The sequence below is a fragment of the Branchiostoma lanceolatum genome, chromosome 1 (assembly GCF_035083965.1).
Source record: "Branchiostoma lanceolatum isolate klBraLanc5 chromosome 1, klBraLanc5.hap2, whole genome shotgun sequence".
Lineage (NCBI taxonomy): Eukaryota > Metazoa > Chordata > Leptocardii > Amphioxiformes > Branchiostomatidae > Branchiostoma > Branchiostoma lanceolatum.
In genome coordinates this window covers 17,388,013-17,412,444 of record NC_089722.1, presented here as the reverse complement: position 1 = coordinate 17,412,444, position 24,432 = coordinate 17,388,013, and the positions used below count along the sequence as shown (strand labels likewise).

General features: G+C 39.3%; 1 protein-coding gene across 7 annotated transcripts in view; it reads left to right on the top strand.

Moving 5' to 3' along the window:
- The window catches only part of LOC136438470 (uncharacterized), a 52,280-nt gene that overhangs the window by 9,704 nt on the left and 18,144 nt on the right, over positions 1 to 24,432 (top strand). For 2 of the 7 annotated variants that reach the window (XM_066433273.1, XM_066433304.1), the window contains exons 2-6: positions 17,116 to 17,198; positions 19,176 to 19,256; positions 21,230 to 21,277; positions 21,804 to 21,854; positions 23,853 to 23,963. In XM_066433273.1, the coding sequence (XP_066289370.1) occupies positions 17,154 to 17,198; positions 19,176 to 19,256; positions 21,230 to 21,277; positions 21,804 to 21,854; positions 23,853 to 23,963 (336 nt within the window). In that variant the 5' untranslated portion in view covers positions 17,116 to 17,153. Of the gene's footprint in view, positions 1 to 1,737; positions 2,096 to 11,489; positions 11,669 to 15,599; positions 15,861 to 17,115; positions 17,199 to 19,175; positions 19,257 to 21,229; positions 21,278 to 21,803; positions 21,855 to 23,852; positions 23,964 to 24,432 lie in introns of those variants that run through there. The other 5 variants (XM_066433281.1, XM_066433296.1, XM_066433312.1 and 2 more) reach the window with 5 other exon arrangements.

Genomic DNA, 24,432 nt, shown 5'->3' with positions numbered 1-24,432 from the left:
TCTGCACCTGGTGGTGTTGTTACCTGTCTCGTGGTCCTTAGTTTCCACGGATGGAAGATCAATTATTGAACATGGCTGTGGTCGGGCCATCAGACATGACTGGGGGTGGTTGAAATGAGTCATCCGTCCATAGGGAGATGTCATTATGCTTGCAGGATGGCGGAAAGTAGTCTATGTGGGCGGAACACTAATTGTCTGTCTCCATAAAAGGATTAAAGTGAAGGGAGACATTTTGTGTAAGAGTGATTTTTGTCGTCTACTGTTGTAAAAGTTTTTGCGGTGGTTTTATTTTCGTGCAAGTTCATGGCAGTGCGAGTATGTGTTTATTTCCAATGTTTTAGTACAGTAGTGACGGTTCAACCGTGAACTTGAAAAACGCAGTAGAAACCACTACTGTGGAATTACGTCCCTGCAAAAGAATTTCGTCCCTGCAAAAATAAATGAATTCACAGTATAAACGTTCAGAGAATCTCTAAGCAAATTATACCTGCTCATCATAGAGTTTAAAACAAATCTAAGATACAGAACTATATATTCATTGTATGTCATTGGTATAATACAGTTTTATGTTATTGTACTATTTGGGATGTTAGTATGATATTGATTTCAAGTCTAAATTTTATGACTGTTCCTCATACTTCATTGCTTTAGTTTGTGATGGAGTATTTTAGAAAAGATAATCATTCTTTTCCATGCCAAGTGTTATAATCATTCATACTCATAGTGTCTAAATCAAATCTGAAGTGATAGTAAGAATGCGGTACTGTGATTTCAGCCATACGAATATTCCTTTTTCTAGTCTTTATCAGATGGGGCAAACCCCCCTATTGTCTGTCTGAGTAATATAATAGCGTGTACCTGTATGTAGGGTACCTATAGTGAGTGACCTAGTCTATAAAAAGGGTCATTGACCCAGGGTTTAGGTACCTCAGGGACGACCTTGTTCATGGTGCGATCTATTATACAGTACCTTAGCATGAATTGCAATTGAGGCCATGGGTTGTACATACAAATGGATAAAGGTAAAGGGAAAAAATGCAAGGCAAGTACAGCTTGCATGCATGATATAAAGGAGAAAGGATGTAATTTGTGTTGTGCACAACATCTGAGCATTTAATTGCTGCCTGGTGGTCCACAATGTGTTGTGTCATTGCAATTCAAATAAAGTCAAAAACTAGTAGAAGGCTTCAGGATAAGATTTTGATTTTGTTTATGGATTTAGTACGGTACCGGCAACTGTCCCTTAGATTCTTTGAAAGGTCTAAATGCAATGAAGTTGTAATGAAAACGTGTACTAATTATTTTATTGCTCCATGTTTTCACACAATAATTTATTAACAATACCGGTAGAATGGAACACAATACATTTGGGGCTAAATGTGGTGAAGGCCATCTTTGTAGATAGTGTAAGATAATGTTCTTAAGCATTATGTTCCTACTATGCCAATAAGGTGGTCTCCAACCATACTGCAAATAGTCAATTCAGGTACATGTATTTTGGTATTATCATATTTTCCTGTAGAAAAATGATTGCACAATTTTTCTGATTTGTAGCATCACAATATAACAAGTTATGTGATTGTGAGTTGGTATACATGGATAGTTGCTTTTTGTAATTCAAGTCATGCAGACTGATGCAAGAGAAGATATACACATAGGTTATGATAAACATATTAAAAGCCATCTGCCAATGGTCTAAAGTTGACTAAAAAAAACAGTCCGTGTATTTACAATCATTCCTTGCTTTATTCTTTATTTCCATCCCAACATGTCCCCGTAGCAATTAAGTAAATGGGAAAAGCATAGCTGCGTCCCACGTTTAATTTACCAGCTGCGTTAAGCACAGAGGACGCCTATTGAATACCTGATGAGTTTTTTCCCATCGACCCCCGAGATAGGGAGGCATCTCCCTGTCGGACCAGTTTGGCGCGTTTGTATTATGTGGCTCGTGCGTTGCCGATGATTGGACGGCTGGGATTGTGGGTCCACTCCCACCTAGACTCCTCTATCAGCGCACGGAGGTACAGAAAAGGTTTTCACCTGCAAAAGTCGCACCATACCGACCGGCTATGGGTGGAATATGACGAAATTTCAGGTTTGTGTGCCACTGTTTTTAAAGTATTGTTGTCTATAGGCTGTCAGGGCATCATCATTTAATACTGTTGGTGAAAAATATTATTGTAGTTGTGTATAGACAAAGCGGTTGTAGGGAGTGTATGTGTTCACGGTTTTTATTGTTGCAGAGGTGTGAGTTTAAATGGCTGGTCCGGAAACACGCCCATTAGTAAGCTGCCAACGTTTCAACTGGTACATAATTTTCCAACAAGTCTGCAGGCTATCTATATGTTTAAACATTAAATCACAACTGGCACACTTTTCACTAGGTTGTTATTTTCTGCATAATCTTGGCCAGGCTGTGTACAATTTGTTTGACAAATCTAATGAATCAGACTTGCTGTTTATGCGCTGCTTTGTCAATAGATTGTTTTAAGATAATTGTAAGCTACTGTACCCTGATACTGTTTGCTTTTGTGCAATTGTGTGTGAAATTGGGATAAACATTAATCTTTCTTGTTGTGTCGTGCTGGCCTTTAAGGTTAGCGGGAATAGCTGTTTTCTATGCATTGTTTTGCTTTCCTTTGTTCCTTTGTCACAGAGGTCAGATTTATTTCTGTGTATGCCATTTATCTTTTACATTTACATACAATGTATCTATAAGTCTAGTTTGAATTTTTTTTTCAAGGTATTAAACGAGGGTCACAGGGCTTCTTGTTTTGCATGTTGGATCCGGAGTTGCTCCAAACATGACAATTTTGAAAAGCAATTTGTTTAATGTATTGACAGTAGTAAAATTAAATGGGGGCGTAAGCAGGTATTCAGGATTTTTTGCTAATTGATAAGTTTGAATTATGATGTACATTAAGGCTATGTGCGTCATCAGACACAGCTCTCCATTTTTTAGATACCGGTATTGTAAATTTTAAGGCAATTAGATATTAGCCGCATTCAAAACAATGATTGTTATCATTATCATATATGTATACTTGAAGGTTAATGTTGCAACAGGAATACATTATGTAGTTCAAACTTCCTCACTGTTATTAAAAGCGAAAATGAATGCTTCACACCGATGATATCTGACATGAAAATTCCCAACGTATGCAGGTCTTATATTAACCTTTTGTCACAGTACTGCCTGAAGTACAAATTGAGTTTACCATATATGGTAGTTTTCCTCTGGCTGCTGTGCCATGCAAACGTGTTACGCGTACGTGTAACCATAATCGTACGTGTAACCATACGTGTACGTGTGCATTTCATAATCAGAAGTGGTGGCGTACACACCCAAAGGTTTTTGTGTTCAGCTTAGTACTTAGTTTTTCTGATGTTCTAGATGTATCTTTTTTTTCTTCACAAAATCACTTTTCCTAAATATTTCTGAAGATGTCCAAATTGTTCCACAGAATGATAAATGAATTTGTAACAATGGAAATCTCAGTCATGCTCATTCAGAAAATTAAAGGATGTAGAGGTATTAATCCTGAAGCGTTTCAAACAAGTGGGACACATTGTTGGGACACTGTAAATTTTGCAGGTGGAATATTTCTTCTAGAATAGTCCATAAGAGAAACAGCCTTATAGTCGCAACTATTGCTGAAATGACGATGTCTTATTTCAATATTCTCTTAGAATTATTCATATGTACAGTGCTATAGCAGACAGGCTCAATTCTAACATAATCCCAGCCTAAGACTGCCCTTCCATATAGGATTATGAGCCAATGTCAGCTTATCGCTGTCTGGCTATAATGTGTTTGTAAAAAGTCTTGCATTGTCCGTTGAACAGAGTAGTGGTTGTAGATACATGAAAAAGACAAAAGCAGATGAAGGTGTTCCCAAATCTATGCATGCTTTTGCAACGCCATGGAAACTATTGAAGTTGATAGTGAGTATCTCTTTGTCTACACATGATTTTATAAAATCTTCGTAATAATCAGTAAAAGGCAGCGCCATCTATTGACGTGTAAGCTACTTAAATGAATTCATAGAAAATATTTAGAGCATTATTAATCAATACTTTTTATCCTCCTATCCATGGCATGCTATTTGCAAAATAAGTATTGACATTTCTACTGCAAAGCAAGGAATAACATTATAATGAATTTTTATCCAGGTAATTAAATGTTTAATACATACCAGTACATACATGTATACAATACTGAACGTTTTCTGCCCCTACGGCTGACTAAGCTATGGGAAAGAGTGAGAGTGAGAGTGAGTGTGTGATAATACCTTTGTCTGTAGTCTCCCTCGCAGACTTCTAGGAGAGCCGCGGTTTATTTCGGGAGCGCTGATTTTCGATTTTCAACAAGGGCAGGGTTTCGTAATGTCAGCGGAGATATTTTCCGCACGCTCTCTCCCAGCATTAGAGAACCTGGCCCAATTCTACAAGTCTGCAAAGGACGGCTTTTGACTGTTGAAAGCTGTGTCATTCACATAAACTGAAAGTATGCATCTTTATTAACATGACTCTTAAGATTTTATGGACTACTCTCATGCAAGATTATTAGAGACTATCAGCCACAGATCCAGATCATGAGTGTTAGGTGCTGTGAATCCACCCTGATGTGGAAAATCCATGCATGTAATGCTTTAATACATTGGACATAATAAGATTTCTGATCTTCTGTCTTTTAAACACATTCGATTATCATGGCATATCTTAGTTGGATTTTCCACATTGTGCGTGCTCTTAGACTTAGCTACATGCATGCTTCTAGCTATGGTAGAAGGAAAGCTGTGGGAATAGAACTCTTTAATGGCTATGTGATAACTCTTATCGTTGTTGAACAGAAGGTTCACCAGTATTCCACAGGGGGCAACACTGTAAGCTTTCGGTTGCTTGCACCGAGTAGGGAAAGGTGACCTTTCAAGGTTTTACAGGTAAGCATTCAAAGAGGCTTTGTCCCAAAAATTCATTGGGGGTTCTATTCTATTATGATCCATTCATAATCATAATTCAGGGCTCAAAATTTATTTTTGGGATCGGTGCAGTGTTACACCTGCATGAATTAAGAATTTAGGTGCACAGAGAAAATTCTGGGTGCACAATATAAGATTAAACCGTACACAAATATCTAGGTGCATTGGTGCCCCCACATTAAATAAAAAGGTGTTTCCAGCCCTGTAATTATCATTAACAGGTCGTCAATCTTTTGTGCTCCTGTCATTCCTCTGCTGATTTAAATCAGACAGCCACAAGTAGTGAAAGTGTCCAAAACAAACACAGAATTTCACGCCCTCTTGGTAAGTGATTGTTTTCCAGCCAGGTTTGTGTAGCTTGTGGTTTGGTCATGCAGATTAGTTTCAGCTTGCTAAATGGCAGGTTAGCTAATTGAGTCCAGGATTATGGTGTTGACACTGAAACACTAGAGGAAAGTAGAACAGTCTCCTGGGGATGAACCTAGGGTAGCCAGTCCACAGGCGCATGCCATAACTGCTAGGCTAAAAGGTCACTGTTACACTACTCCCCCTTTTCTTTTTAGGATTCGTTCCTCGAATCTCCAGTTTGATATGGCAGGTTAGCTACTAGTAATTGAGTCAAGGTGAAGTGGATTATTGTGTTGACCCTTGTTTAAATCTGCTGGGTTATCAGCTACTTAGCGGGATTTCCACAGCTTGTAGTTGTACAATTGGATTGAGGTTTTGAAGTCATGAGCCTGAAGTACAGCAGTCTCTACCAGGCTCCGCTGATCGCTGGGAAAACAGTAGAAATCGGCAAAATAGAGTGACTAGTATGCCAAGGTTAGACCGCTATCTGGGTCGCCTATTGAACTTCCGGACTATAGCGGACTACCCTTGGCATACTATTCACTCTATTTGCCGGATTTCTTAGACACTACCAGTCTCCCCCGGTTGCTGGGAAAATAGTAGAAATTGGCCAAATAGAGTCAAATGTTTGAAGGGAGTCGGCTAAGGAGATAGGGTCAAATTGGCAACTGAGGAGACTGTGAAAAGTCGGCAAGTTCTTTGATCGGCACTGATCACTATCTGATAGGTGCCAAGTAGCTAAATGATCCTTTTATTGCTCTGCGAGCAGACCGTGACAGAACAGACAAGCCCAGGACAACTGTTTTCCCAGCGATCAGTGGAGCCTGGTAGAGGCTAGAAGTACAGTAGTTCTTGAAATGTTTGCAATGGTTTTATGTATGGTGACCGCTGCACCATAAAGTATTATAAAAGAAAGTAGTGTATCAACTTAAGTGTTGTTTTATATGATGACTAATTCTGTCAAACGAGGTAAGCAATGTTATCAAAAGTTTGCAGCCCCTCATACCCCAAGTGTAACAGTGGGGATCAACCTCCACTAACTCAGTAACTGACCAGTCTAACCGGCCGGTCCGGACCTTTTGACCTAGTGGTTAGCATGTTGAATTCCCAAACCGTGTGGATCGGGATCGGCGTGGGTTCGAATCCCGGGAGCGGCGTCCTCGCCCCTTTGGGTTTTTACACAAGTTTAGGCAATGCTAATGTGTAAAGAATACCCCCTCCACTGAAAACATGTACTTAACTGTGTGTACCCAGCCCTGCCAAGGTAAACTGTGTCTCAGTGTGTGGTGACAGAAGAGTTTGCCCAGGGGTGACCCATGTTTGTGTTCTGTGGTGGCCGAGGCAGGAGAACTGGTGACAGACGGAAGGATTTGTGTGTAATGGTTACCACGACAACAGCTGGTACTGTCTCCAAGCAGAGGTTGGTGGGGAAGATTGTGATATTCCCTGTTTTCTACCAAACTCTCCACTTAGGAATTGCTGACGGCAAACGGAGTATATAGATATGAGAAGAATGTGACAATCTTCCCCACCAACCTCTGCTTGAAGAGTACTCAGCTGGGTGTCAATTACTGGGGATGGGGGGGGGGGGTCCTTTCCTGAATCCAGTGCTAGTGCTAGTGGAGGTCAATGACATTGACTCTATCAGACCAGGGCTCGAAATTCATTTTTGAGGGGACTGCTGTTACAGTACTGGTGCACTTAACCTTAATTCAACAGATTGTGTGTTACAAATTACATGCTATGAAAATACAAGGTGATGGCATTAGTTACTGTAAATTCATGTACTTTTGAGGGGACTTGATTGTGCTTTAGAAGGGAAAACCTGGTTTTTGCTGTGTTTAAAGTTTGTGGTTGAAACAATAGTGTAGCACAATAGTATCACGTTTGAATGCATTTTTGCAGTGTCATGAATATGTGGTCGAGCGGTCACCAGGAAAAAGTGAAAACACCTCTCAAGAAAGAAACCATGGCAAACAAGGAAAAAGGAAATGTATATCAAACTTGACCAATGAAAATTAGAACTCTGAACTGTGAATAAATGGAGCTGGTAGAAAACTATAGGAATGTAGAACATGCCCCTAGCTTCCCTTCTCTTCTTTATTTGCCCTACAGGGTACCACATACTTTAATCTGTTAAGTTGTTATCTTAATGGGGTAGGTTACCAAACCAATCAATAAGGGGTAAAGGGCTGATAGGGCTTAAGACCTTAAGAGGTACATACTGATTATTGTTTATTGCTTTCAGTCATCACACTACAGTTCTACTTTCTGCAAGCCATGACTTAGTCATGACTTAGTCATGGCCCATACAAATTAAGATGTATAGATCGAAAACTGTGACTTCCGAGACTGGACTGCCAAAGAAGATCGAAAACTGTGACTTCCGAGACTGGACTGCCAAAGAAGATCGAAAACTGTGTTTGTTGCGGTGACCTCTTCCCTGCAAACTTAAAACCAATGCAAACACTCCATTTTCTCTCTACTGAACACTTACATCCCCGCAAACCTCTCCCTTTTATATTGGCTTTTACAGTATGTAATGCAGGGCTGTCTCCAGGACCCGTCCCTCCGTTCCAGGACGGAAACTTGCTTGTTGGGACGGAAAAAAAAAATCACCTTGTCCGTCCCCCAAAATGGGAACTTCATGACATGACATTGATAAAAATGTATTTTTGTAGGCTTAAGAAGACAGATTCAACATCGAAAATCAAAACATTGGCTCTCAAATATTGAAAGGGACAAAAAAAATGGAAAGGTGGAGTAATGGTTTGTCCCGAAGGAGAGGTTTTCCCCATGTTGTATTGGTTGCAGGTGTAACTTCACTACCTGGCTTGTTTAAACAAGCTGAAGGTAAAGGTCGCAGAAGTAATGCGATCTACCTTCTGGCATGTTGTTGTAAAAGACGTGTATTCAAACATGGGGCACTGCCTTCTCAGTGTGAACTCAGGGTTTTACCAGTTAGTCTGTTTCGATTTAACCAGCTTATGTGGACTTCTTATTCTTCATTGACTGAGAGGCGGTTGTTGGTGATTTGGTGAGCTTTGAAAAAATAGATGTGTTAAGAAAGTACATGATGGTAATTTGTTTTTGTAATGTCGGGTAGATTAGAGCCTTTTTTTCAACACCATGTAAAGATTTTGTATATCATTTGATAAGTTATTTCTATGTGTGAGCTTGATATCATTAATGGGTCTTCTAAATGTATTTTGTCTGTAAATACAATTAGGAATTTTCTTACAATAAATGCAAATTAGCAAGTAATTTTACAATGGCTGTTACAAAATGATGGTAATTTGTTCGCTTTTTAGTTATAAATGTATTTTATACCTAATATGATTTATACCTTTCTTTTTTTTAGTCACAATTGTGACTTACAGCCTTGTCCGAGAATAATGATGAAGTTTACCAAAGACTCAAACTCAAAATTTGATAATTCTGACTTGGAGATTTGAATCAGTGCTCTATTTTAGTTTTCATTCTTGTCCCTGCTAATTGCATATAATGGCGACTCTATATCGTTAGCATTGACGTACAACATTCAATGCGATTACGGAAAGGTCTACCTTGTTATTCTTGACGTCAGTTCCGTGTGAAGACGGAAAGTCAGGGAAAATCAGATCAGGAATCGACCCTCTCGCTCGACCCAGTGACATTTTGATTTGTCATTAATATATTTATGAAAGAAATCAAACTTGTTTTGTCGTACAAACTTTTTAGGCGAATCTTCCTTGGGAAAAGAGAATGGTAGATAAGATGAATATCTTGTGGAAAAGATGTAATATCGATTCACAATGTGTGACCCCTGACTCTTTTTTTACATTCAGATTTGATAAGAGGTCCTGGCAAAGTAAACCTTTTTTGTGACCTTTGCATTGTTCTTTCTTTCAGACCCTTGTACTAAGTTGTAGTGCCTATTGGCACATAGGGCAGCAAGTTTCCTTGCTGTTTTCAGTAGCAGAGTAATTTACCTGTCCACATAGACTGAACACCTCACCCAAACTCATTCGACATCAATCATCCGGGTCTGATATGCAGTGTACATGGGGCAGAGACCTTATGTGACGCTCTGGATACATTGTCTGTGCAATTATGAAAAAAAAAAAAAAATATGCAGCGAGTCTTAAGTATCTACCACTTTTCTTATATTACTTCGAGTGGAGAGACATGAAAGAAACTGGCAAATACTTTAAAAATGTTACATGTTAAATATTTATAATTGCATAGACAATGTATCCAGAGCGTCACATAAGGTTTTTGTGCCCCATGGCATGGACACTGATATATCAGACCCAGATGAGTTTGGATGAGGTCAGGCGAAGTGTTTAGGCATAGGGTCTTTTGAGAGGGCTTCCCTGGCAGTTTTGACTGTACCTCTCATCAAGACTGATGTATCCGTCACTGGAAAGTGTCAGTACTGGAAAGTTTTGCTGCCCTCGAACTGTCACTTTTGTTTATTGATAATCCTTAGTGATGAAGACAGGACAGGAAGAGCCTGTAAGGGTTGACAAGAATGACCTCTTTTTGAAGGAAGTAAAGAAATTTTTTGGAGCTGTCAGTCTGTGTATGTTTGTGGATAACATAACTTGAGAAACTGTGGATGGATTCTTATGATATTTAGTATGTGGGTTGTGGTAGGGAAAATTGAGGTCAAGTTTGCTTATGGGCCCCCTAGCAGCTTGCTTAAGTACTGCAGTTGAACTTCTGCTTTTGGTTTCTTCTTTTATGGGAGGAGATGCATAATCAGGTTGGTGAATGACTGAAAAATAATTTGAAAGTTCATTCTTCACAACCACATGTTAACAAGAGCCAAAGTTTCAACGTTTTCACCTAGCTGCAAATTTATCTATATCTATGATATATATTTGGGGTCAAGTGTCAAATATAACGTTAGTAACGATTAAAGTAAAATCTTGTAATATGAAAAGAAAACTTTGAGCTGCGTATTATTCCCCTATCAATCACCCCATGTCATTCCGCCTTCGCAATTATTCATGCTGAAGAAAATGGATCGTGGTGAACTAAGGAATCCCTACTTTGTATGAAATCAATCTAATAAATAATGGATGGCACGTTATGGTCTATATTCATGCCAAGTCCCCTCCAAATAAGGAAATATTTTTCAGCCTCTCTGGTTGATATTTTACGTACGTGTTGCTTTAATCTAATGTACTCAAGAAGTCTTGGGTACATAATTAACTTAATACACTTTGATGTATTTGCAAAGTAAATTTTGCGCATTTCAGATATTAGCAAAAATAGAATGGAAATAGATTTTTTTACATATTGAAAATCTGAAGTTTATTTACGAATAAATACACAATGCTAAAAAAGAATTTAGATGCTTTATCCTGCTTCTATATCTCTCTTGTTAATGACAATTATTTTTATTGACAAGCATCATTCTTCTTTAATCTGTTTCTGAAACTTAGGCACATACAGTATTAATGGTAACTAAAATGATAAAACACTTTAGGGATTGATACAATTAGCTTCTAGATTTTGCTGTGTTTCGCTTGGACCACTACATTTTCGCAATACACTAACAGTTGAATTTGAACGACTTTTTCTTCTTTTATGCTTCGACAGTGCTTCAGAAATTCATGTAACTGTTAGCAGATATCATTGATGGAGTCTACAGCCATGATTTGATAATGGCATTGTGTGGGCATATATAGAATTTTCTCATAGGAACCTAGTATTATGCAAATAAGTTGGGAGCTGAAATATCATAATCCCTAAAATGAAGATGAATGAATAAATTCCGAATGGAACAGGAGGCTCCTGACTTTGTGTTCATGATATACTGTTTGTATTACTTGGTGTACTATTCTGTTGTTAACCAGTAATTTAACTACTATTGATTGGTATCCATAATGAAATTTGGCACCAAATATGATATGATTTATGGCCTTTGGGATAAGGGATAGATGAGATGATATGCGGGATATTCCAAAAGGATGAAAATTGGAAATTTTACTAACCTAAATATATAGGTCCCCAAAAATGGTCTTGCGTGCTCCAGTCCTAATTGATTTGGTTTTTCTCCTTCAAGTTTTTATTGCTCCCACATTTTGTTGTTTTCTGACACACCCCTCAACCACCCTGCATCCCCCTCTTTATCTAGTGGACTGGTCCTGTTTATGTGCTCTCAGTGGTTAGGAAATGGGTGTCATCAGCTAGCATGGATGCAGTGAGGGGATGGGGAAGGGGAGTATGGTCACTGAATGCCGCCTGCATCCCATGCATATTTCAGGCTATCTGATCCCGTACAGACATAGAGCAGCCATATCCTGTAGCTCGGCCAGCTTAGAGGGACTCCCTGACTGCTGTATATGGTAGGAACATAGTTGTATCATAACTGTTATGATATTGTTTCCTTTCGGAATAAAATGGGGGCAAACCTCATCCGGAAGTGATATGCATTTATGGCTGTAGAGACAATTCGAGAACGAATGGAGTGATAATCTGTACATAAATGTTACAATCAAAATCATGTTTTGTTTATATCTGTAACATGATATTCAAATGCAATAGTATATCTTCACGGATGATACTGATAATATCGTCATGTTTATCTAAAGAGTAATATTATATGAGAACCCATATTTCAGATTTTATAGGAGCCTCGTTATATGGAAAGAATAATATAAAAGTACATTGCATGTTATCAGTTTACATGACTGTAGTGATAGTAAGGCAGAAATTCAAAACTGATCTGTTGTCTGATGCCTGTTAAGTTTAATGAGGACAAGGTTATGTAAATGTAAGTTAGGGCAGACCTTAAGTTGGGGTAATATTCCCTTGGCGGAAACCTCCCACCATTTTGGATTACAGAGGAAGGATGTGTCAGAGATATTCTGTGCAGAATATTGATATTTTTGCCCTTAAGCTTGCCATGGTGACTTATAATGTTTTGCTATTTGTTTGCCTTTTTATTTGCTAATTGGCTTGTGAACAGTGCAACTCAAAATCAACTGTTACGTATTGAGGGGGGATTGTGTCCATGTGATGTTCGTCCATCCTAGTCGATGAAGACCTCGACTTCAGTCGCCCTTGTGGGTGCGGGAGTGGCTGATCAGGCCAATCATGTCTTGCTGGAATCACCGGCCGTAGGTGCTGGGCGTACTGTAGGCTGGGTTGTGGCTGTCCATGTACACTGATAGATATAGATTTTTCTCATTTTAGTGATCAGGGAAATGCTCGTTAAATTCATCTACATGTAAGACCTACGTATAATTACTTACTTTGAGCTCCTGCTTGAACAAATCCGGAGAGCCTCCTCCACAGCACTTAATTTGTCCTCCATGGCTGACTTCTTATTATTAGGAAATTTAGCAAAGCTGAAGCCATATTTTATCAGGATGTACATGTGTATCTCCAAGGAGATGATTTTTGATGGGAAAATGATATCACCTGTGACAATTTAGTGTCAATGTTGACCAAGCAGAGAGACTTGTTTTCTCCATGTTTACAAACAAAGTAACCCCTATTTGTATCTCAGGAGGATGCCTTTCCCTTCAGGAGCTTCTCACATATGGAAGTCATTAGGCTGCAAAATCCCTTGAGTCCCCTCTAATGCTTTGCTTGGAAAGGAGATACTGTAATTCACGTTGTCTTCATGGTAGCAAAATTTCACAGTGCAGGTGGAAAATGGACCTTTTCACTGAACTTTAACTTCAGGGTGGCGCCAAGTCATTTAAAGAACGGATGTGTGAAGGAACCATAAAAAATTACAATTGTTTTCATGGTGATGATAAGTTCATGGTACAGAGGTGACGTGAAAACAGTGAAAAGAAACAAGAATTACAGTATCTGACCTCCTTTTGAAAGGGCCGTACTCAGTGTCTCAGATGGTCAGAAATCTAAGAAATCAAAGCTTGACATTTCTTCCCCCTTAATATGGACATGTTGTCCTAGGATGAACTCCTGTGACCTATCTGTGGTGTTATTTGAGCCGAGGAGGCCATGATAAAATATGTTTTCCATTTTGATAGACAGGCCTATCCCCAGAGGACCAGCATCCAACAGCAACAGTTAACCAAGAGGAGTGTTTTTATAATAATTTGCCTCTACCAGGCTATTAAAAGAGGCAGCTGGAAAGAGTAGAAATTGGCCATATAATAGACAGGAAAACATGAAAGAGGGGTAATATAATTAGTTTGCTATAGGAGGGCCTGTATGCCCTTTTACGTAGAGCGTAATCAGCCGTTTTAATTTTACGTAGAGCGTTGCCGACCCCTCCAATTCAACGTAGAGCGTAATCGGTGTATTTTGCGTAGAGCGTTATTGGCCACTCTAATTCTACATAATGCGTAGTGGCTACCCGGAATTTAGCGTAAAACGTAGTTGATGAATTGTGCGTAAAGCGTTGTCAAACTTTTCCAACCTTGCTCTACGTCACAAACGAGTGTCATGTCCGCAGTCTGCTTTGTTTTGCTATCCTCCCCCTCTACACAATGCAGGAAATAGCGTTTCAGCGGGTCAAGATTTCAACATTTTCTCCGACGTTACCATACTCCCGGACCGCCCTAAGATCGTTGCGCCATCGGCGTATATGTCGGGACGGCGTCGCCACCCAAAGCTCAAGTTGAAACACTTCTGTATATGTTTGTAATATTATCTGTCAACAAAATTTGCCCCTCAAAATTCAGGGAAAAGCGTTTCAGGGGGTCATGATTTCAAAATTTTCCAGGGGGAGAATGTTGCCGCCGGCGAAAAATATGTCGCGATTGTCGGGAGGGCTCGATGGTGTCGCACACCAAAACTCAAGCTGAAATCCGTCTGTATTTTTCACGTATAGAGATGTCATAAAATCTAGCTTACTTAATCAGCAAAATTTGCCCCTCAAAAGTCAGGAAACAGCGTTTTAATTGGTCAAAAATTTCAAAATTTTCAATGTCGCGCTCCGGCGGAAATATTTTATGTCGGGTGGGCGTTGTAACCGAAAACTCAAGTTGAAACCCTATTTTTTTCACATATAGAGATGCCATGAACCTTAGTTACTTTACCAGCAACATTTGCCCCTCAGAATTCAGGAAATAGCATTTCAGAGGGTCTAGACTTTTACATTTTGAACATTTTCCGGGGACCACCCCCCTTATAAATTACCCGTCTTCAGCGCTCGTTTGTGCCATAATCTAAAAAAAAATGTACAAAATCCTGGCTATCAAGACTATGTTTTTGTCACCTCCAAATCTCATACATTACCACCTTTGACGCCTTGGTTCAGCCGCTAGGTTTTTGAGTCCTGCATAATGCATTGGGAAGCTTCAGAATTTAGCGTAGAGCGTATTGAGGCTACCTGAATTTAGCGTAAGGCGTAGCCGGCCCTCCGAATTTAGCGTAGAGCGTTGTCGGGACCCCCCCATGCAGGCCCTCCTATAGGGGTACAGTTTGCCGCTCTTATTGGACCCTCTCTCCGGGATATTGAACCCTCTCTCCATAGCCGACTCCCTTTAATATAGCATACTATTCACTCTATTTGGCCAATTTCTACTATTTTTTCAGCCATCCGCAGAGCCTGGTAGAGGCTAATTATTGTTTTAATCATAATGGAGGCTCATGATCCTTGCAAAGGACAGCAAATTAATTTTTTGGAAGTAGATAAAGACAAAAAGACCCACTTTTCAATAATTTGTGGATTCTATGATTTTAAGAGGAGAGTGTTTTTCTGTTGTGGATTTGGGAAAGTTGTGGTAGGCTGAGGTGACTGCCATATAATCTTCCCTCATACATGTACATGTACATTGCATAATAATTCATTGACCTTTAGCTTCATAATATTAGATATAGAAGTAGTAAAAATTTTCTCACACTTAGGCCATGCCAATTTAATTTCTTGGTTAACGGAATTAAAAAAAAATGCTAGATTAGAAAATCAACATGAAAACATGGTGTGCACACTTTCAGGGAGTGAACAGGGTCAGGTGCAAGTTTTCACCCCAGCCTTCTGTTTTAATGAATGTCCTCGTGCTAAAGTTTTAAAAAAATCTGTTAACCAAGAAATTGAATTGGTGTGGCCTTGAAACTAAAATGTTTTCCCAGAATTTCTATTGGTTCCAGCAATGTAGGGGAGAAAAGGTAATCTAAAGGTAAACAATTATGTAAACTTTTGTATATTATTGATGGATGAATGGCAAGTTTAGATGTTAAAGGTGACTTGAATATAAAAAGGTCTGTGTACTTCTGTATATTGTTTTGTAATACAACACTACCGTGGGATTGAGAACAGTCTTTGTATGTGGTGCCAACCAATCATGAGCCATCGCTGTAGGGCAGGGCTGAGCCAAATCAGAGACAACGCAAAGAAAATGTCAATTCTTTTTGTTCACTCACTCCTTAAATCTGACCGACCAGACTGGTCTATCCAGGGCCCTGTTGTGACAATGATGAGCGTATAGGTCGATGAAAGGGTGCGATCTTGGGAACTTTCTCACGTAGTACTGTGACCTTGGTTTCACTGGACAATGCCGTGTAGGGATTTTTGTCATCTTGGTGCTTCTATGTGTCCTGGTGCAAGTTCAAGTTGTAAGTACAATTGCTAGAAAATGTTATGCTTATCAGGTGGTCTGAAGGACACAGCCTTTGATGTCTCTTAATCTCATGAAGGTGACATAGTTGTTTTACTTTGCCGCCATTTTGTAAATGATAGAACAGGAGGTTTGGTATAAAAACCTAGTTCTAACAGATCTGTCCTTAGTCACTGACGAAAGACAGCGGATGCTATCTGAAACGTCTGACTGTTTCAAAATTTTATCCAGTTGCTTGAGTAACTATTTTTGGCGGATAGAACAGGAACATTTTTGGTCTTTCGCCTTTTCAGTAACTACAAATGATAGCGTTTTGTGGACAGTGTGAAGCAGTCACAACCTCTCGATGTGGCAACTTTAAGATATTTTGACAAATATATCCAGATATCATAGATTCAAACTCATGATATTTGTGTCTGAAGGTTTAAAGGTCATGACAATTCTATTTGTACTGTGTTGAATGAAACATGGCAGTCTAGACATGTCTGATTTGTTTTTTACCTGGTACTTCTACAATAATTATATCTAACATTGTAGCTCATTACATCCATGAAAAATGAAGATATTGTGCGTGTGTGTGTGTGTGTGTGTGTGTGTGTGTGTGTGTGGATCCGTCTTTGTTTCTAAATATTTGTGGTCAGCAATAACTCAAGAACCTCTGGATAGATTGTGATGATATTTGGTCTGTGGGTAGGTATTAGAAAGACAAAGGAATGACAATGTGGATTTGGGCCACCCTGGTGTTTTTTCTTGGTACTGCAGCAGAACTTCCGGTTTCTGTATCTTTTGTCGAGGACTGGACGTGCTAGGCTTTTGACTATTTTTAGTTCTGTATTCTTTGATGCTGTCATATTTGTCTTCAAGATATTTTGCATTTTTATTAGAGTTGAATATTTGAATGGTGTAAATCTGTGGTTCCGAATGCTACTGTACTTAGGCCAACTTTAATTTCTGTGAGTTTCATAAAAAAAACTATAGAATACATTGTAGCTCACATGGAGACAACCCTATAAAATATTAAAAGACACTGACATTTCAAAGTGGTTAAATATACATAGCAAATATATTAAAAGCACTCCGCTTTAAGCCTTGTCTGTATATCAAAACAGTCCATGAAATTGTCTTGCAATATCATATTTGACATGGATAGAAGTGTATGAGTTGATGTTTTGTTGTTGTTGCTGATGACATATCTTGATTGACATCTTGATGTCGTGCACTATCATATCTAAACTTTAGGACTTGTTTTTCAGGGTGAGTTTCCACATATGGTGTAACGCAGTAGACAAGAATGTCGTTCCCTGAGAAAGAAGAATACCTGGTCATTGAGAAAGGGGTAAGTTGGCAAGTCCTTGGTGAGCCTTTGGCTGTCTCCAGGACCCGCCCCTCCATTCCAGGACAGAAATTTTCTAGCTACAATAGTTAGTCTTTACCCAGTAGCCAGTACAAACATACTCAGGTGCACTGGTGCACCTATATTGTATAGACCTCACAGTTAGAAATAGGTGCACAGGTACATGCACAAATTTGGGTGCACTAAGTGCATTAGGCCACACCAATTTAATTTCTTTGTTAACGGAATTTAAAAAAAATGCTAGATTGGAAAATCAACATGAAAACGGAATCTCTGAGGAAAGTTTATACTTTGGTGCACACAGTTTCAGGGAGTGAACAGGGTCAGGTGCAAGTTTTTACCCCAGCCTTCGTGTTTTAATGATGTCCTTGTGCTAAAATTGAAAAAAAAAGCTGTTAACCAAGAAATTAAATTGGTGTGGCCTTATGCACCCAGTATTTCCAACCCTGTTCTGTATATCACTAACGGCACCGTCCTCTGGCACAGGTGGATTCTGACCTCCATTTGTACCCAGTAGCATCACAGGTGGAAGATTTGTTCTGATGTCTCTCTCCGTTTGATCCACATTGCACGCTTTTGACACTGTTTAATGGTAGAACCCCAACAGAAGGAGGTCACAGTTGAGAGATAGGTCAGACGTAGTGAAAAATAGCTTGACCTCCTTCCCACACGATTTTAGTACCTACACGTAACATCAGGTACAGAGGGTTAGATACATGTCCCTGTACCTGAATGGAGTTGTTACACAAGTAAAATGTGTTCTTCCATGAATGACAGAAACATTTACATATAATTTAATAAACCATTAACGACTTGAAAGAACGGATCAGAAAGTACCATAATGCCTATGGCCCAGTGCCCTAAAGCCTAAGGCCCGAAATAAAAATGTCTCACCTGCTTTTGTGTTAATCTGCCTACCTACGTACACAGACTGCTGAATCCGTAACCAAGCTCTCTCTCTTACAAGATCCCATGAGAGGATCTCAAATCAAAGACCACACAGATTTCAATACCACATTATTTTCGTCTTTTCCAGTAAAAAATGTTGGTCTTTGTGGTGAGGAATTTTGAAAATGGTCAGACGTTTTTAGGTATGATGATCCACTAGTGACGAAAGGTAGTGGATTGCTATCTGAAATGTCTGTTTTCAAAATTCACAAACTAAGTTGCTTGAGGAACTGTTACATTTTTTGTATCTTCATAATCTTTATATGGTAATCATTTCTGGTGCATTTTGTATTTCATTGAAAATGTGCATTTTTTATACTTAAACCAGATGTGCTTGGGTAAAAAATGTGAGCATTGCATGCACTTCTAGCTACTTGAAAAAGCATCATGCTTCACCTGAATTGAAGATGACAAATAGAGAGAAGATTATGAAAATACCTGTGATCCATCCATCATATCCTCAGCTAAACAAAAAAGGAGGAAACAATGATGAATGATACCCTGGGTTCCAGACTGTTTATCGGGCCTTTTAGCCGGTTCTCTTTAGCCGGTACCTTGCAGTCAGTTCTCTCGGTGGCACAGAGACCCCAGCCCGCCGAACCCTAATTAGCGCACTGGGGGAGTTCTAGCCGGGGAGTTGACCGGCCTAAAAGGGGCGCGGTTCACTCCCACGGGCTCAACTCCCCGGAGCGTTGATTAAGACCGGGCGGGCAGACTGTTCTCTGGCCACCGTAGGAAATCGCTAGCGACCCGGTACTAGTCTGGCGCCCAGGGAATGATGAATGAATGAAAGTTTAGCATATGTTATGGATTCAGGTCACAGATATGTCCATTCCTCAGATTTGCTTGACTGAGCCACATATCCACATTGTTCCTAGCTGGTAGTATGTTTGATAAAAACCCAATGTGATGGGCAATACATCCTCAAAATGACGTGCCTCAATGGATGATGCGGGCTGTTTCAAGTCTTTAGTCTCCGATGGTTTATGTGACCTTTGACATTTTGTGCAGGCCGCGGGCGATGAGTCATCATCGAGGCTGGGGCAGCGTGTGGTTGGAGAACAGGTGGTTGTCAACGAGGATGGGTCCAGGGTGAGTACGGAACAGTGGTTCCCCTTAACACTTGTACATTTGTTTGTTTGAACCTTTGTTTATTCGTAAAAAACTTATGTCATGAGGTCATGAGTGAGGAAAGGGTCGGACAAAAAGGACAAAGTATAACGAAGATACAAACTACATGATATTTAACCCCACTCGCTGCACAATAGATGTTACCTGCAATTTAAACAAAAGCTGTTAGGGAAAGTGTCTCAATGGTAAAAAGTCCTTTGAACTGGATCCAGATCTTTTGTAAAGGTCCAGGGTAAGTACGGAACAGCGTTTCCCCAAACATTTGTTCGAACCTTTGATTATTTGTGAGAAACTCCAATCAGCTTGGAGGCTGGAGTTTTCATTTCATTACATGAGTGAGTAGTTTAAAGGATCAGACAAAATTATAAATTATGAGAAAGATGCAAATTACATGATTCAAGTCCTAATATATCTACCAACATAAAGTGGAATCCTTACACATAAATGGTATCTTAATTCTAATAATTACATGGTTTTAATTTTGCGGTAGAGAGAAAATGGAGTGTTTACGGTGGTTTTAAGTTCACGTTTGAAACAATAGTAGCGCTACAGAAACACCAGCAAAAAATTTTTGCGGTGGATTTAAGTTAGCGACGAGCTTACCGCAAAAACCGAGAGCATACAACCACTGCAAGCATTTCTGCATTGACAGTATTAGGTCCATTAAGGCCACACCAATTTAATTTCTTGGTTAACGGAATTTAAAAAAAATCAACATGAAAACAGAATCGCAGAGGAAAGTTTGTACTTTGGTGTGCACAGTTTCAGGGAGTGAACAGGGTCAGGTTTTCACTCCAGCCTTCTGTTTTAATGATGTCTTCATGCTAGACTTTGACTTTTTTGATGCTAAAATAATGATTAAAAAAATCTGTTAACCAAGAAATTAACTCGGTGTGGCCTAATGCTGAGAAAAATGGGAGACATGGAGATGTCCTTGGTGCTGAAAACATGGTCCATTGGAAATTCTTCACAGATTGATGCAGTGACACAAATATCATGCACTGTAGGTATCTGCAATCATTTTGGGCCATATCAATAGATCTAGCACTACAAATTATCACCTTTTAAATGTTTTTTCACTCCTTGTATGGAATGTGAATGTTAAAAACAAAAAGATATTAAAAACAAATTATCTTGGATGTCTTCTTTTTTAAAGTGTGTTGTACTTTTCTGTTCCATCTGATATGTTAAAAGACATTGTTTGCAAAGACCGCAAACATAAAACCACCACAAACATTTCTGCGTTTACAGTATCAGCCCAAGCTGTAATTAAGAATTCTGAATATGTTCCATAGGATAGAAGGTTGGTTAGACTCCAAATTGACACCTCTATTTGTTCTGTGGAAAGTTTTCAAGCCTGATTACATCTATTCCCCCAACACGCCAGTCTCCTTCTTTATCTGGCTTGATCCTATAATTCTGTCTCGTCTGGCTGGAATGGCCACCGAGCAGACCCATTTTTCTACCATGTCGATCCTAATTTAGATAATATGTAGATCTCTGTTATGTTGGCAGTAGGCCAAGGGCTTTGCATAGTAGCCTATTGCTCATGGAACAGGTCTGATGGAGAAACCCAATTTGTAGTTCTTTGTTGTTAAATGATCCTTCCTGATCCACCTTCTACATGCCTCAGCTATGTGACATTGCATAATACATGACAGGTTGCTTGACACAAGAGATATTTCCATGCTGTGTGATTTTTCCATGCTGTGTGATTTTTCCATGACGTGATATTTCCATGCTGTGTGATTTTTCCATGCTGTGTGATTTTTCCATGACATAGATATTTTTCCATGACATATATTTTTTCTATGACATGTGATTTTTTTCCATGGCATGTAATTTTTGCATGACTTGTGGTTTTTGCATGACGTGTGGTTTTTGCATGACGTGTGTTTTTTTGCATGACGTGTGGTTTGTCATCTCTCACACAGACGGTCATAAGAACTGTGGAGGAGACTTTTGAGGAGGAGGTGGAAGAGGTAAGTACTAACTTGTCCTGTGTGGAGTGTTTAACATGCTTACTGATAAACTAACGTAGTATAAGTGACTGAATTGAGGACAACGATGTCCAGAACATCAGAGTTTTGTTTGGGTTGTAATTTGTATGAGGTTGATTTTTATTGCCCACAGTGGAAAAGACTGTGTAGATTATATTTCATTTCCTTTAGAAGTAAAGTGACATGTACTGGAAAAGTTCATCCACATCCTAAACTATGAAAGGCAGTCACTAAAAGGGGGTGTCAGTGTATGATCATATCGTGTCATGTTGAAAAGTGGGAAAGACCTGATGGAAATGATGTAAAACCGAGAATACTGGAAGCAGAACTTTGTATGCGCTTCGACTCGCTTAGAGTATGACCATGTATGTATGTATGTATGGTATATATGATACCTTTGTTGTGCATACATATGTGTTAAGCTGCTGAAATGTGTTACTGTGGCAAAACCTGTGTATTAATATGACAGATTGTTCATTGGTTAAGCTGCGTATATTGTACTTCACAGGAGTTTCACAGTAGTGCGTCATCTGCCACATCTACCGACAGCTCCCCAGCCGTAAGTACTCCACTCACTGATACAATCAGCTGCAGATGTCAGCAGAATATGCACACAATCAGACATAGATGTCTGCAGAATGTGCACATAATCAGACATAGATGTCTGGAGAATGTGCACACAATCAGCCACAGATGTCTGCAGAATGTGCACACAATTAGCTACAGATGTGTGCAGAATGTGCACACAATCAGCTATAGGTGTCTGCAGAATGTGCACACAATCAGCCACATATGTCTATTTTGCTGCATAGTTTCAGACACACAGGGAATCTGTGTAGTAGTAGTAGCACGTTCACACTTCAGTTATTGCACAGATGGATCATGAATTACCTCACACATACATGAAGCATTACTTCATACACTGACACCACCAAGTATCCCATCCATTTGTATGCAGAACATTTGATGTTCCAGTTATCAAATGCATATAGAATCATACTTTCAGTGGAATTGACCTCTTTGCGAGTCTTAATAAAGTGTACACAACAAAATGATTTGTGGCAAATAAACAAAAACGGTATATTATACATGTACCGACTGGTATTGAATGGTTAATTTTAGATTTAGACATCTTTTGAATCATAAAATTATTAATGAACAAGTTAATTCCTCATCAAGTACATATGATTTAGAACTGTAATGGCTAAATGTCTGCTGAGAAACTGACCTTGATATTAACTTAAGTTCAGTAGTATTCTTAGCAGGGAACAACAGCATTTATGCCAAGTTGATAATATTAATGATCTTTCAATATTACTCAAATCTACAGTTTGTGGGACTTTTGGGGCTCTTCAGATTTGCAGAATCAATACAGTAATGCTTTATGATATGGACACACAGTTGTTGTACCACTGGATATAGCACCCTGAGTTGTTGTACACAACTTTCGTTGGATCTCAAGCCTTAAGGATCACAGTAGCGTCACAAGTTCCTTTTTTTAGCACCATGGTGTGAAAACGTATCAATTTAATGCTTTCCGATATTCATAGTTACTAAGAATGTGATGTTTCGGTGTCCGACTGGCAGTATTCTTCACTGAACCCAGATGTGTCTTCTAACCATGTTTTATTCTGGTGATGGTGGTGTTGGTGGTGGTGTTGGCATCATGCTAAGGTATGCTGTCCGTACACAAATCACATTGTGTGTCATGGTTTTACTTCTCACAAACACTGGGTGATACTTCTCATTGTGAAAGGCTTTTCTACAGTAACTGTAACAGTAACATAACATTAAGTGATTTGCCACGTGTATGGCTAGACTAATTGAGGCATGAGGTATCATATGTTGTCATCGCTTAATGCTAAGTTCCTGTCACACCCATCATTTGTTACCACACCTTCTTCACATTAAATTCCGTAAAATTTGTAAAGATTCATGCAAAAGTATTTCTTGATCATGAGATGGGGCCATTTCTAAGAACTGTGAGCCTGTAAACATTGAAGAGGCTTAGACTAAATTACCGTTGCCTTGGGACAAAAAAGCAAATGTCGCTATCTAGTGTGCTTTAAAAGATAACTTTCTGCAAAAACATCTAGGTTCATATTTTAAACTTGCTTTGGATGTAATGTGGCAGAACAATTTTACAGCATGTTAAGAATCTAAAGATACACGTATATCGACTATCTTTATTGATTGTACAAAAGCAAAAAAGACTTTGATTGATATGGGGGGTACAAATGTTCATGTTGGAATTCTTCATAATACAACTCTTAGAATACATTTTTTCAAATGTTGGATATTCAACTGCAAAGTAGAGCCTGCAAAAAATGCATTATTCAAACAGCCAGACATCATAAATCTTGCCAAAGCTTGGAATATTTTCAGTGTTCACAAAAGGGTCAAAATTTTACTCCGAAGAAGTAGCCTAAGATTGTCTTCTCCGTGTTAAATCATACTAATTCATACATTCATGCTACCATATGTGTCGTCCATTCCATACCCATTCATGCATTCTATACCCTTCCCCCTCACTGTGTGTCATCCCTGGTCCTCACAGATCAGAGCACGTGGCGGGCCCATGCGCATCTATATCAAGCAGGGCTTCCGACTCTTCAGCTCTCCTGATAGGGGAAAGCACAAAATTAAACGGAGGGTCAAACGTACCAAGGTACCCCTTAACACCTCAGACTGTGGATGTGGCTCTTCTTTCATTGTCTGGTGCACTGGTGGCCAATGCCGCCCTGTGTCGTTATCTCTTGGCTGCTTTAACATCGTAACTGGTGGTCAAGGTTCGATTCGTGGTGGTTTAATTGCACCCTGTCCTGTCTTTTCCACTTCTAATGCATCCTCTATCAGATGTTGTGTCTTGTGATAAAGTCTATAGGCAAATAGAGACTTTTTAGGCTGGTGAATGGCATGGCAGCAAACCAGATAGCTTGTCGGTTGCTTTCTACATTAAAGAATTTACTTTGTAGTAAGAATGGATGCTTCACTTTGTGGGCATTTAGGATTTAGATGAAGCTTTTGCTCTGAAAGGTGAGCTGCTTCTAAATAGTTATCAGGAATGCTGAAAGCTGTCAAAACGGTGCTTTGTAGATGGTTCAATATACGTCTAATGGTTAAAGGGGTTTTGTTAG